The following is a 13867-nucleotide window of genomic DNA, read 5'->3' on the forward strand; positions in this document are numbered from 1 at the left end:
AAAAGGTAACCTACGTTGCACTTAAAGGGATAAATTGTCATGTCATTACAAACCAGATATGTGGAAATCCAAAGTCGACATTTCGACATACGTGTTTTTTTTCAATGGAGATCAAAGGTCACCAAAACTGGCTACCAATGTTGTTCTTTTGTGTTCTTCAAAAGAAACAAATTCAGGTTTGGAACGGTGTGAGGGTGAGTAAATGATGACAGAATCTTCATCGCCCTTGCCATACCTTAGTAAAAGCATACTAACAGTAAAGCTTAAGGAATGCTGTAGACCTGGAATCTAGAGGAAATTACTCACATCATGCTCTTACACAGATGGACAGAACACTCATGATACAAACCAGCACCACTGATTGTTTGAGGTCCTGCTCGTTTTCAATCTGGTATTGCCTTTATTAAATAATTCACAACTTCACCTACAATGAATGGTTACAAAATGTTACCTTTTGTCAAATATGGACACTTTTCAATTTACAAAGCCGTCATTTTTGCAGAGGCAACCCAAAAAAAAAAAAACAACAAGATGTTTTAGAGCAGTCATTGTGACATGCCACCTGTTTCGGGGAAAGCGTGACAGAGCTGTGAGAAAACAAAAGAATGACATGATATATTGTCCATCAACAATATAGCTGTAGCACAATTCAAGTTAATTTACAAACCAGATGGGAAGAATATGTACTATACACATGTATATATATATTTATATTTTTATATATATATATACACACATTCATAAAATGGTTCAATCTGACAGCCACATTACAAAGAGGACAAAAAAAAAAAAAAAGAGCAGACCGCTTAAGTATAAAAAAATAAATTAAAATGATCTCACATTTGACAAACACATACAATGGTAGGTCTCATCTGTGGAGTGGTATCAACAGACAAAACACAAATTTGAAGCAATAGGAATATAAGGGGCATCCATACAGACATGAAAAATGAGCTAACTAGTCTAAGCAGAGCTAAAACATCTTAAAAGGATCTAAGCAAATGAAAAGTGCCGGTGAACAACATGAACTAGTTCAGCTCCACCGCAGGAGGCAAAGGGAGTGGCAGTAAATAAAGTCTCCCTGAAGCCAGGTGGAAAGAAAAAGTCAGCCGGCAAACTCAAGCGGGATGATATGGTGGGGGAAATGGGTCGTAATCCAATGAACCTGTTTGGTATAGGCTGACGCCAAAATTAATTCAGTGTTTCTTGATGTACACACCCATAGAGGTCCTTAAAATGAACATTTTATTTAAACGTTTCTCATTTGGTTTTAAAATAGACATTTACTTTTTATCTTTCTCTCACTAGTACAGATTTACTCCCTCCAGATCCCAACCGTCCAATAGAAATCTATATGCGAATACTGTGGTGTGTAACCTGTCTGGGGTGAATATTTTATATATCAGCTATCTGTGAAGCTGCACACCTACAATTCCTAGAGTTCACTGGCAAAACGGTGATGCTGTAGGGTCAAAGCCTTTGAAAACGTCTTTTAGAGAGGCATTGTCCTGTTCAGCCACCTCAGGCTGTGCGGGGCTATTGCCGCCAAACGGGCTGCCAGTGCCGCTCGGTTTGTTGACCTGCTTTACCATGGTGAACAGAGTGGATACAGGAAGGTTGTGGACTCCTGCTGGCTGCTCCGCAGAACCAGCAGGGCCCTGACCAGCTACGGATGGACTGCCTGTGGCAGGGGCCCCTGCAGCAGTCCCTGCATTGGGTGAAGGTGAAGGTTTGGGTCGAGGGCGGTTGTAGCTGTTGTAGCGATCCGTAGTCTGCTCCGTTGAGCTCTTTTCTGGTTCCGGCTGGTCTAGCGCAGACTTGCGCACAAACAGCGGCTCTTTAGATTTGGGTTTAGATGAAGCTGCTGTACTTTCGCTTGGCTTGGGTTCAGGGGGCGGACTAGTGTTTCTAGTGGTCCCCGAACCCTCGGCTTTGTCTGAGCCCTGAGTCCGAGGGTCGTATAGACTGATGCCGCTCAGCACGCTACTACTGCTGCCGCTGCTTCCTACACCACCAGCTCCTACACCTCGAACTGACCCTCCTGCTGAAAGCAGCCGTGGGTCATAGGGTGCGATGGTGGAGCTGGAGGAAGGTGGCGATAAGGAGGCAGCTGGAGGAGATCCTTGAGGAGCCGATGGCTCCAAAGTAGACTTAAGGGCAGATTTTTGCGGCTGGAGTCGGGGGTCAGCAGGGGCTTTTCTTGACATGCGAGGGTCAACGGGCTTCTCGGCAGAGACGGACGGAGGTGAGGAGATTCCCGTTGAAGCGCCTTGAGAAGGACTTGATGAAGAGGCGTTGACAGTTTTCAGGATGCGAGAGAGCAGCTCAAAGTCTGGTAGGGAAGTAGAGGATTGATTCGGCTGCTCAGAAGCAGGAGCAGGAGGAGGGAGAGAAACAGAGTGGTGCTGGGGCTGTGCGCGGGACAGACGAGGATCCATGGCGGTAACTGGAGGGATGCCAGGGGGCAGTGGGAGCAAGTCTTGTTTAGGAATGGGAATAGGGATGAGGTCTTCAGGACTCCACAGCACTGCCTTGGAAAATGAAGGCTTGTTCAGTACTACATCCTTTTTGATGTGGCTGAACTGCTGCAGTTGGGAACGGGGATCGCGCAAAGCCATTCCCATTAAAGGATCAAGTGGGATGGGCACGGGCTTGTCCCTTAGCATCCTCTCACCCTCCTCTTCCTCATTACTAGCTGGGGCGGTCAACGGTGGGGGTTTGTACACAAGAGGGGGCTCGGGTTTAGGGGCATGGGCGGCTGCATGCCGGGCAAGACGGGGGTCTGAAGGGGTAGGAGATAGAGAGGACGAAGCAGTGGCTTCAGGTGCCTGAGAGGAGTCTGAGTTGCGGGATAGCCGTGGGTCTCGTGCCAGTCGGGGGTCTGCTGGTCGGCTGGGTGCCTGTGCAGGCTGAGACTTTTGTAGACGAGGATCACTGGGAGCTCCATCCGGCTTGGCGGGACCTTGGGTCTGGGTTTGTTGCCGCAAGGTTTTGAGGATGGAAGTGACACTGCCACCACCGTCCTCATCTTCACTGGAATACCAGTTAGCTGAATCTCCTGAAAGTATTAAAAGAGATTAATGTGATTTTCTTTTACTGGCAGTCTCATCTGCAGTGGTGTAGCAACCGGGGAAACAGGGGGAGAAGCCCCTCTCACTGAACATAAATTTGGGGCAGCCCCATAACAAATTCTGTGCAACATGCCCAGAATCCCTAGAAACTCCACTGCTGATCTAAGCCTCTGTAAGTTTCACTCTGTGCAAGAAAGCACCATCTAGTGGAGGGACAAGATTTTTTTCGTGGTAAGATTGCACAACCCTAGGCCAGAGGATGTTTACAGTATTATGAGGTCCTGGGCAGGGTCAAGCTTTGAGCAGAGCCCTTGAGATGTTTCCTTCCCAGAAATAGCCTTGGCAACATATACATTTGAAGTTAGCGCTTTGAAAACCTCAGCTATTTGTATGGCAAAAATGTTCTGTAAATCAAAAAGGCCAGCTTCCTTGTGAATTACTGTGCTAAAAAGTGAACATTCTTGTCTAAAAGCTATGCATGTTGTTTTTGCAGAAAATATGCAGTTACAAAGTTTACAAGTCACAAAGTTACATACAGTACTGTGCAAAAGTCTTAGGCCACTAGTATTTTCACCAGCTAAAAAATGGTTTAAAGTAAGTTTTCTTCCTTTTGCTGTAGTGTCAGTAGGAAACATCAGTTTACATTTCCAAACATTCTGTTTGCCATTAATTGTAATAATCTAGTGAGATTTTTGTTTGCATAAGGAGTCTGACAACAGCCAGTGCTCCACACAGACATCTGATCTCACCATCATCCAGTCTGTCTCTGGAATGACATGAAGAAACAGAATAACTGAAACAGACTAAATCCAGAAGAACTGTTTCAACATCTTCGAGATGTTTCAAGTAACCTACCTGCAAAGCTACCTGAAAAACTATGCACAAGTGCACCTAGAACAAAAGCTGCTTTAAATGCAAAGGATGGTCATATCAAATGCTGATTTATTTTAGTTAATAGAAGTTCATTGATAAAGAAAATCTATTTATGACATTATTTTTGACAGCATCCTCATTTTATGTGCCCAACTGCCTAAAAATTTTAACAGTACTGTAGCTTTGTAGGTATAGGTCTGCTAAAGCACCTTGGAGATGTTGCCACAGTTCTTCTGGATTTAGTCTGTCTCAGTTTTTGCTGTTTCTTAAGACAGACTGGATTGAATGATGGAGAGATCAGATCTCTGTTTGCACAAGGAGTCTGACAACAGCCTGTGGTCCATACAAAATCTCACTGGATTATTATAATTAATGGCAAAATGAATGTTTAGAAATGTAAACTGATATTTCTTACTGACACACTACAGCAACAGACTGACTTTAACTGACTTCAAACCATTTTTAGCTGATGAAAATACTAGTGGCCTAAGACTTTTGCACATTACTGTACATCCTGCAGAATCTGCAAAGTGTTAATTGTTTTACCAAAATAAGAGGGATCATTCGAAATGTATATAGTCCAAAAGAGAAAATAACAGTTTAATTTATAAAAATGACCTAATTCAAAAAATGACATACACTTGATTCTTAATATTGTGTTGTTACCTGAATGATCCACAGCTGTTTTTTTTTGTTTAGTGATAGTTGTTCATGAGTCCCTTGTTGTCCTGAACAGTTAAGTGTATTTGAACCCTTTCCAACAATAACTATGATTTTGAGATCCATCTTTTCACACTGAGGACAACTGAGGGACTCATATGCAACTATTACAGAAGTTCATATGTTCACTGATGCTCCAGAAGGCAAATCAATGCATTAAGAGCCAGGGGTGTAAACTTCTGAACAGAATAAAGATGTGTATATTTTTCTTATTTTGCCTAAATATCATTTCAGCCCTTCAGAAACTACTTACATGTTTCGCAGAAGACAAAATAAGTTAAATTTACCCTGATTTTCAAATTCAAAAAAGTTTTTACCCCCCGGTTCTTAATGCATTTTTTTTCCTTCTGGACCATCAGTGAGCGTTCAAACCTTATGTAATAGTTGCATATGAGTCCCTCAGTTGTCCTCAGTGTGAAAAGATGGATCTCAAAATCATAGTGTCATTTTTGGAAAGGGTTCAAATACACAAACATGCTGAAAAACCGAAGAATTTGCGGGACCTGAGGGGTTTTTCTGAAGAACAGCGAGCAGTTGAACTGTTCAGGACAAACAAGGGATTCATGAACAACTAACACACACAAAAAAAAAAACAGCTGTATATAATTTTCATAACAACACAGTATTAAGAATCAAGTGTACATAAACTTTTAAATAGGGTAATTTTTATGAATTTACTTTTTCTTGTGGACTACATGTAAATGTCTTTTAGATTCTGCAAGGTGTATGTAAACTTTTGACCTCAACTGTATGTTATATGACATTACATTAAATGCCGCAAGCACAGGTAACGTTCTGCATTAGTACCTTCATTCTCCCTCTCAGTTCCTCCTCCTTCAGCCAGCCTCCTGGCTCTCTCCTCGTCCTCCTGTTGTTTCTGTTGGAGTCTCATAAACAGCACACGCTGCGCTGGGGGCAAGAAATCTGGCACTGCTATCCCAGGCTGATTAGTTGGGCCTACATTAGCTGCACCCTCTATGCTTCCAGAGTTCTGGTTCCCAGGTGACTGATCACTGAAGTTTCCACCACCCACACCTTGAAAGTTATCACCTGTACCAGTAGACAAAGAATGGGACTGAATACTAATCTCATGTTTCAGATGTAGAACAGCATAGGATAAAGCAGCTCACATCAGCTCAAACTGTAGAGCATGGTGCGAGCAAAAACAAGGTAAATACATGTACTGATAAAATCAATTTGGGTATAGACTTCTAACAAATGCTTACATGCAACTGTGCTTTGCTCTGAATTTACAGAACTGAAGTTAAAATATAACATGAACTCACCATCTCTTCCAACTCCATCTGTAGACATGGCTTGCTGCTGCTGGTAGAAGTTATCATAGAAATTGCTACCAGATGTTCCACCTCCTGGAGGCATCATGCCTGGGTTTGGTGGTCCATCTCCTGCGCCAAAGTTCTGCATCATTGGTGGTCCTGTGCCCATTGACGGAGGGCCTTGATTCATGTTAGCTGGGCCCATCGGAGGCATATCATGAGGACCGCCTGGACCCATGTGTCCTGGAGGTGGGGCACCAGGAAAGCGAGGTGGAGGTGCACCTGGGGGACCCGCAGGAGGTCCCTGAGGTCCTGCAGCACCTGCAGCAGCATTGCCAGGTCCTGGTCCTCTGTAAAAAAAAAAAAAAAAAAAAAAATGCATCTATGTCAGCATATTGTGTATGCAGCTAGAAAGTAAACCAGGATGACTTCAGAGAAAGAAAAAGAGAGCTAACCTGACGCCCAATTTTTGTGCAAGTTGTCCTGTGGGCTTCACCACAATCTCAAACAAGGATGGTATCTTCTTTCCAGCATTTCCTCCACAAGCAGGTGGTGGACCCATAGGTGGTGGAGGACCTCCATTGGGGTTTGGTGGCCCTTGGAAGGTGCCTCCATCTGGGCAAGGAGGAGGAGGACCTGGGCATGGCCCAACTCCAGGACCAGGAACAGGGCCAGCACCAGGGCCTGGAGCTGGTGGACCACTTGGAGGGATATTACCATGTGGGGCACCAGGCATTCCGAAGTCCATGGGTGCAGATGAGTCCCCTGGAGTAGGTCTTGGTGGAGTTGGGAGAAGACCAACACCAGGGGGTGGTTTTGGAAGAGGGTTAATGCCTTGCTTTTTAAGTTCCTCAACCTCTTTTTCATCTTCTGCACCAGCTTCAGCATCCTCTGCCAGCATCTTCAATGAAAAAATAGGAGCAGTGTTACTCAAAGTGCACAGAAACAATGAAAGAACTACATCTTAATTTAAAATATCTGTGAAAGTCACCTTATCCAGAAGCTCTTGAGTATCTTCTGTTAGGGCCTCATGGGAGAACATACACTCCTCGCCATTCACACAGTTCCCTGTGGTATGGAACAGCTTGCAAGGGAAATCACGTGCAGTGGAGTCAAGGAGTTATTTCGACACTAGAGTGCAAGACTTTGATCTATGCCATTGCAATGTCTTTATATAGATAATAAGTGCTAATGATAATACAAGGCAGCAAAATGACCAAAGGATATCATGCATGTAGGGACAGTTTTCTGCTCGTGCACAGAAGCCAGTGATGTAGAACTTGCAGAGCTCTTTCTTCTTAGGCAGCTCAATGTCATGACTGAAGTTACAGTGGTCACCCTGATGACACATTTGAAAGCATTTAGTATGGAAATTACTCATGTTGTCCACAAACTCATATGTAATTATTAGTCAGATATGATTGATTTAAACATACAAAAGGTTCTTTCAATACTCTCAAAAAACAAAGACAACTGTGTTGTTTCTCAGTTTTTCCATTTGGTTTACTGTGCTTACCCATGTACAGCGGCCCTCAATATAGTATTTACAGATGGCTTTCCCCTTCTTGTCCGGACCATGTTTCTCCTGATCATTCCTCCTCGGGCCTCCAGATCCATCCTAAAACAAATAATTCAGATGCTAATTTATATTCTGCTGATTAGTTATGAACCAAGCGGACAATCTGAGGAACTGTCTTACCCCCATGTCCATATCTCCGCTGTTATCTTCATCAGGACCTTGATCGCCTCCACGGCCCCTTCCTCGATTTCTCCCTCTGCCCCGGTTCATTCCTCGACCTCCTTTGCCTCTCCCACGACCTCGGCCACCTTTTCCACCTAAAGATAAAAAAAGGTTATAGATTACAAACAATCAAACAAAAAATACTTTGTGGTGATCTAAGATTTAGGTGTTTTGTGTTGCCACATCTATTATTCAAGCAGAACTCACCCCGTCCTCTGTCCTTTGACTTCCTGTACTGATTTAGTTCTTTTGAGTAGTCATCATAGTCATCATCTCCCATGTTGTCATAGTCATCATCTCCATACTGTCAAAAAAACACATGCATGTCTCAAAATTTAGTAAGAGAGAAACTGACTAATTTAATCTGTATAATTTGCCAGCTAATACAGATAGACATGATAATCTCAGGCATGAGATAAACAGGATATCTGATGAATCATGTCTATTTTTACAAAACAATTCAACAATTTGCTTCAATTTCGTAGTAAAGCTATATTCCCTATAAAAAATTCTATGGTGCTTTCTCAAGATTTTCATAATTTCCTTTTGGTTTTGTTTTTGGAAATCAAAATATTCCCTGAAAATGACTTGATAAAGTTGTTCAATTGTGAATTATGACCCACCTCCATCTCATCGTACATGCCATCACCGTCATCATTCTCTCCTCCCATTTTGCCCCGTCCTCTCCCTCTGCCTCCTCCTCTCCCACTACGTCCCCTCATTCCTCCTCTGCCTCGACCTCTCTGGTTCTTCATGCGGTTTTTGCCACCTGTGTGACAGTAATAAAGGTCACCAAATGTAATCACACAAATGCTGACACACTGGTGTGAATTCACACACTTCTTTTAATCAGTCAAACGTTTCTGAACAGTAAGATCTCTTCTGCTCACAAAGCCTGCATTTTTTTGATCCAAATAAATGTATTTGATACAGCAAAAATCTGTAACATCATTTAGCATTTTTACTTTTTAAAATAACACTTTTTTTTATTTGAACATATTTTAAAATGTAAGTTATTCCTGTGATTTCAAAGCAGAATTTTTAGCATTATTACTCCAGTCACATGATCCTACAAAAATCATTCTAATATTTTAATTTGCTGCTCTAATGTTAAACAGTAATAACAGAAAGTTATTATACAGCATTTATCTGAAATAGAAATCTTTTGTAACATTATAAATGTATTTATCACCACTTTTGATCAATTTAAAGCATCCTTGCTAAATAAAAATATTCATTTCTATAAAGTTTCACAATTCACAAATATTCTAGATCAAATAAATGCAGGTTTGGTGAGCGGAAGCAGCTTCTATCCACATTATTTTTCAATGCAGAAGTAAGCTGTTTTCTGGTAATGTGTTAGACGTCAGGTTCACCACCATAGGGAAATAACGAGAAGAATATCGAAGTGCAGTAAATGGTAAAACAGTGTGCATTACAAACTGTTCATAATTAAGATAATACATTAAAATAATATGGTATGACACACCAGTTTGCAATATTAAACAGCAAAACAAGCTTTTTGTGCAGCTAAAAATAGCTGCAAGTGGATGAGACCGGAAGCCAGACACAAAAAAAAATTTACAAATGGCTGCACCCACACCCACCAATAAGGTGGATAAAAAACAAAAAAATCTTACTGTTCAAAAACTTTTGACTGGTAGCATACCTATTGATTATTAGAAATTAAGTATACCACTTTTGTTAATAAATTTGAAATTAACATTCACCTCTACCACGTGGACCACCTCCAACCTCTTTGGCCTTGCGGTACTGGTTCAGTTCCTTGGTGAAATCATCATAGTCATCATCACCCATGTCTTCATCCTCTTCACCTTCATACGTTTCCTCCTCATAGTCATCATAGCCACCATACCCCTGCTTGTCCATCTTCATATAGCCACCTTTCTTTGGCATGGGACCTCCATGACCAGAGGGAGCAGAAGGGTAACCTCCTTGAGACTTAAAAATACAGACTGGAATTAAAACCTAACCTGATTGGCTGACTAGGAAGATGTTGTGTTGTGAGTGTTACTTGAAATAAACCAGGAGCTGAACAAAAATAATGTGTTACTCACAGTGGGAGGATACTGAGGGCTGTATTCCCTATACTTCCTCTTTTCACTGGGACTGTAATCCGATTCGTCACTGTAGTCTGAGTGGTCATCGCTGGAGGATGCGTGACGCTGCATTACACAAAAATACATTTGAGAACATAATACACACTATCGTTCAAAGTTCTGTGGTCAGTAAGATTTTTTGTAAAGAAATGAATACTTTTATTTAGCAAGGACACATTAAATTGATCAAATGTGACAGTAAAGACATTTCAGGAACAGTTACTTAAATTCAGCTTTGCTATCACAGGAATATATTGCATTTTAAAATATAATAAAATATATAAATAAATTACAATATTAACTGCTTTTACTGTATTTCAATCAAATAAATGCAGCCCTGGTGAGCATGAGACTTGTTTCATAAACATATCAACCTTGTGCTTTGATTTACGCTTCTTCTTGGCCCTCCTTTTCTCTTTTTCACGCTCTCTCTCCCTCTTCCTCTTTCTCCTCCGTCGATGTGACTTTTCATCATCGGATTCACTGGCATGGTGCTCCTTGCTTCGGCGAGGTTTATCCTGGGGTTCAGCTCCCTCACCGCTGGGCATCTCTGCCTCTCCGCCATCATCCTCCAGCTCGCCTTCTTCCAGTTCCCCATCTTCCTGCCTGTTTGACAAAACACAAAAAGAATGTCACAACTCGGAACAGAACTACACAGGAAATTACAAATTAATTCTTCTGACTCACTGCCACTGCAGAACTCTTATTAGCTTCTAGCCTATGACAACTAGTTAGTTGCACAAGTGATATTCTGTTGTCATAAACTGTGCAGAACAGAACATTCACTCTATTAATTGCTTTTCAGGTGAGCCTTCATTCCTAACTCTGACACAATGATTTCCGCTGGGTTGGCTTTTAACAATTCACTTGTCATGACAGTGTAGAGAGCTAAACAAACTGAGATGTCTTAACTGATCCTCAAACATTCAGAGTACAGACAGAGCGGGTAGAGCTGAAGGGCAAGCGAGATCTCTTTATAAACAGGACTGCCAATCTACAGACGCAATACTGTAATTTAGTTGCTTCAGCCATCACACTATGGGTGTAAAATGTTCAATGCTCAATTGAGCAAAGCTGAGAACAACTCAGTTTGTAAAACTGTTTATAGAAGATCCAACATATAAGTATATACAGGATAAACATGCATTATATTTAGGCAGGGCAGCCCTTTAAAACTCCTATCCAGTGATAAAGAGTTGCCACGTAAGACAAGACGCAAAACATTGTGCATTGACAAAACATTATCACCTAACCCCTCAACTTTGGCCTATAAAAAAAACAGGTCATTGCAATGCAACTTCTGACAAGAGCACATGTGCTACTAGATGAACTGCAATGCAAAGCTGTGGGTGAGATATAATTCAAACGATACAAGATACATTATCACAGAAGGTAAATCAGCTGACATTTATGCTTAAAATGTATCTTAGTCTCTTTAACTAGTACAGAAAGTCTATCAGCAAATGATGAAAATTCAATACCCCCAGACACGTCAGTCCAAAGTCAGCATGAGGGTCTTAATCCACACATTTCTATAAACGTTACTAAGAGACAAAACTTATTTTACTTAACTTTAACTCACATGGATATTTTTCAAAGTTCTCCCAAAGCTGTTTACAGTTACAATAAAAATATAACATTCTGTTTCAACTGACTGTGAATCAGATCTTTCTTTTAATGAGGCTAAACTCATGTCATCTGCTTCTACAAACAGTGATGTCCTAAAAGTATTACAGAGGGAATGAATTTATTATCACTGCATTAATTACAAATCCCTTCATCTCCATTTATCACAAGAATTTATCACACTGTGAAAAAAAATCTACAAGCTTTAGCAATTATACAAGAGACCTGAAGGTTTTCAACAACCACAACTTCACTTGCATGCATAATCTTTCACTCCTGCCTGTTATAGAACATACTTAAGTATAAAAAAATAAAATAAAAAAAACATGGTCAGACACAGACCAGGCCAAATATTATAAGGGCCACACTTGTATTATTTACTTACATTATTAACATACTGCTAAAAACAATAGATTGCTTAGTTATATAAAGTGTTGGCAGATTGACAGCTACCTCCAGTAAAAAAAAAAGTTAAATTTTGTTTACGCCAAGTATCCAAGTAACAAAGCACATTTCATGCAAAGAGCAATCAAATGTGATTACAAAATGTTGGCCTTCAAATTTCTGATAATGAACTGAAAATACTTACTGTGAAATACTAAGTTATGCCTAAATGATTTTTAAGGGAGGTGAGAGGTTGCATTTTTGGGCATTTGCAGACAATGGTGGTATGGTTAAGCACCTTTGTGTTTTGCTTTTGTGAATGCTTTTGAGACATTGGAGAAAGCACTGGCTCATGAGGGATGTATGTGCACATAAAACTAACTAGAATATGAAAAAACAGGGGATCCTATTGCGAAACACGTAACAAATTCTGAACATACATTAAATTAACTTCTACTGTCAACAAATTAATTAAATGGACTTGAGAAACAGTATTTAGTAAGCCAAAACAGCTTTAAAATAAGGGAACAAATAAGTTCCATTATTAATTTCTTATTAAAACGTCGTACAGTTAATGAAATTTCGTAACATAAATTAATGAGACGTTAAAATGTGATTTACAGTGATTTTAAATATTTTTAAAGTTAACATAAAACTCCAATAACTTACGTTATTTGAAAACAAAACGGTATGTAGTGTATATTAACGTTAAAATTTAAACATGCAAACCCTAAAGGAATAAGCATATATATTTAAGCTATTTTAATGACGTCTCCAATAAATCTAAGTGCGTAGCTCCTGACACTTAGCACATGGGCTAAGTGCTAAACTGTTACAAATTAACATCGCCTACTGTAAATAATGATGCTACGCAAAGATAAACTAAACCGTACAATAGTCGATGACTGTTTAAATTAAATAAAAGAATGATTAATCAAGCGGAGACGTTATAAACCATGCTAGTCCGTCGCTATGCGTTAGCTTCCGTTAGCCGTGTTATTGTTGTATTTCAATTGTAAGTCGCCTGCTAACTGTTAGCACTGCTAGCTTTAGCGTTGTCCAGGCCTCGCGATGGTTAAAGATACAAATTCCTTAATGCGTTAACCAGGGATGTATTTTACCATTTATCCGCGACATTACATACAGTCTGCTTTTGGCATGAAGTCGAATTTGAGTTTTATATTCATAACCAAAAACGTGTTTTTCTTTTGTCCGTCTGTTCTGTATCTGTGATGAAAACATTGAGTTACTGGAGCAATGTTTTGGCGTAGTGGTGGCCCCTTGGTCTTCGATCGCTTAAAAAGCTTCGAAAAGTGACTGAAAATATCAATTTGATCCTATTCTGAATGTTTTCCTGATTCGCTTATGACCTTCCAGATTGCGCTGTGTAACGTTTCAAGATGGCGTTTCGTTACCTCTGTACGTTTCCCAGAAAAGGCGACTTTAATCCCTTTGAAAGAAAAAAAAGCAAATGCCCGTGCTTTTTGTTTTTGGAAAAAAAAGCAAAGGACAAATCAATAGTTGGATAGAAATATGATGATATTACTCGACCTTTCGTCAGTGAGAAGACTGTTGTGTTCGTGGTTGGCTGTTGGGGAGTTTGGATGGACAGTCATGCTTTCCACAGCCATTTCCTCTAACGTACTACATTCAGTGCAAAAAATCAACTGTCTTATGCGTTACTTGACTTTGATCTACTTGTTGATTGGCTTTAGGAAGAGATTCAGCTCATAGTAGTCAATTCCCCACTAACAGTTTAAAAGAGAAACAGGCTGAAAACGTTCCTGAGGTTCTCCGTCCTACAGTTGCGATGTGAAATGAAACTCATGCACTTAAAATGGCGACGCTTCTTCTCCGAAGAGAAGGGGCGGGCTTCTGCGACGTGACGTCGTCTGTCACGGAAATGACCGATCGGGTTACGAAGAGCAAATACGTAATTTATTTTTCTTTCAAATATAACTTCAGTTTCCTAATTGCGCTTTTTAGCATTTCAAGTTAGATCGTTTTAAAATATTAACAATATTATTCATGTAAGTGGCATTAATAACGTTATTA

The 13867-nt window shown here is 40.4% G+C and overlaps 1 protein-coding gene across 2 annotated transcripts; it reads right to left on the reverse strand.

The window, feature by feature from the left end:
- Positions 1-361: 361 nt before the first annotated feature.
- On the reverse strand, positions 362-13654 carry zc3h4 (zinc finger CCCH-type containing 4). 2 transcript variants are annotated; one of them, XM_051129536.1, is made up of 14 exons: positions 13364-13654; positions 10177-10408; positions 9761-9868; positions 9413-9644; positions 8306-8451; positions 7890-7986; positions 7641-7777; positions 7458-7559; positions 7169-7280; positions 6933-7042; positions 6397-6842; positions 5951-6291; positions 5472-5714; positions 362-3058 (listed from the first exon to the last, which is right to left on the reverse strand). In XM_051129536.1, exons 1-14 carry the CDS (start codon positions 13441-13443, stop codon positions 1443-1445), a joined length of 4002 nt encoding a protein of 1333 aa, XP_050985493.1. In that variant the 5' UTR covers positions 13444-13654; the 3' UTR covers positions 362-1442. The 2 variants fall into 2 exon arrangements, with proteins under 2 accessions (XP_050985493.1, XP_050985494.1); XM_051129537.1 differs by lacking the exon at positions 13364-13654 and adding an exon at positions 12018-12368.
- Between the last annotated feature and the right edge of the window lie 213 nt (positions 13655-13867).

This window comes from Labeo rohita, chromosome 15 (genome assembly GCF_022985175.1).
Source record: "Labeo rohita strain BAU-BD-2019 chromosome 15, IGBB_LRoh.1.0, whole genome shotgun sequence".
Classification (NCBI taxonomy): Eukaryota; Metazoa; Chordata; class Actinopteri; order Cypriniformes; family Cyprinidae; genus Labeo; species Labeo rohita.

Excerpts from the sequence above, each read along its gene's own strand:
- zc3h4 (XM_051129536.1), bottom strand. The coding sequence starts at position 13,443 with ATGGCTGTGGAAAGCATGACTGTCCATCCAAACTCCCCAACAGCCAAC. Across the intron at positions 10,409-13,363 it reads AGTCTTCTCACTGACGAAAG|GCAGGAAGATGGGGAACTGG; the intron begins GTCGAGTAATAT and ends TTTGTCAAACAG. Across the intron at positions 3,059-5,471 it reads AACTGAGAGGGAGAATGAAG|GAGATTCAGCTAACTGGTAT; the intron begins GTACTAATGCAG and ends TAATACTTTCAG.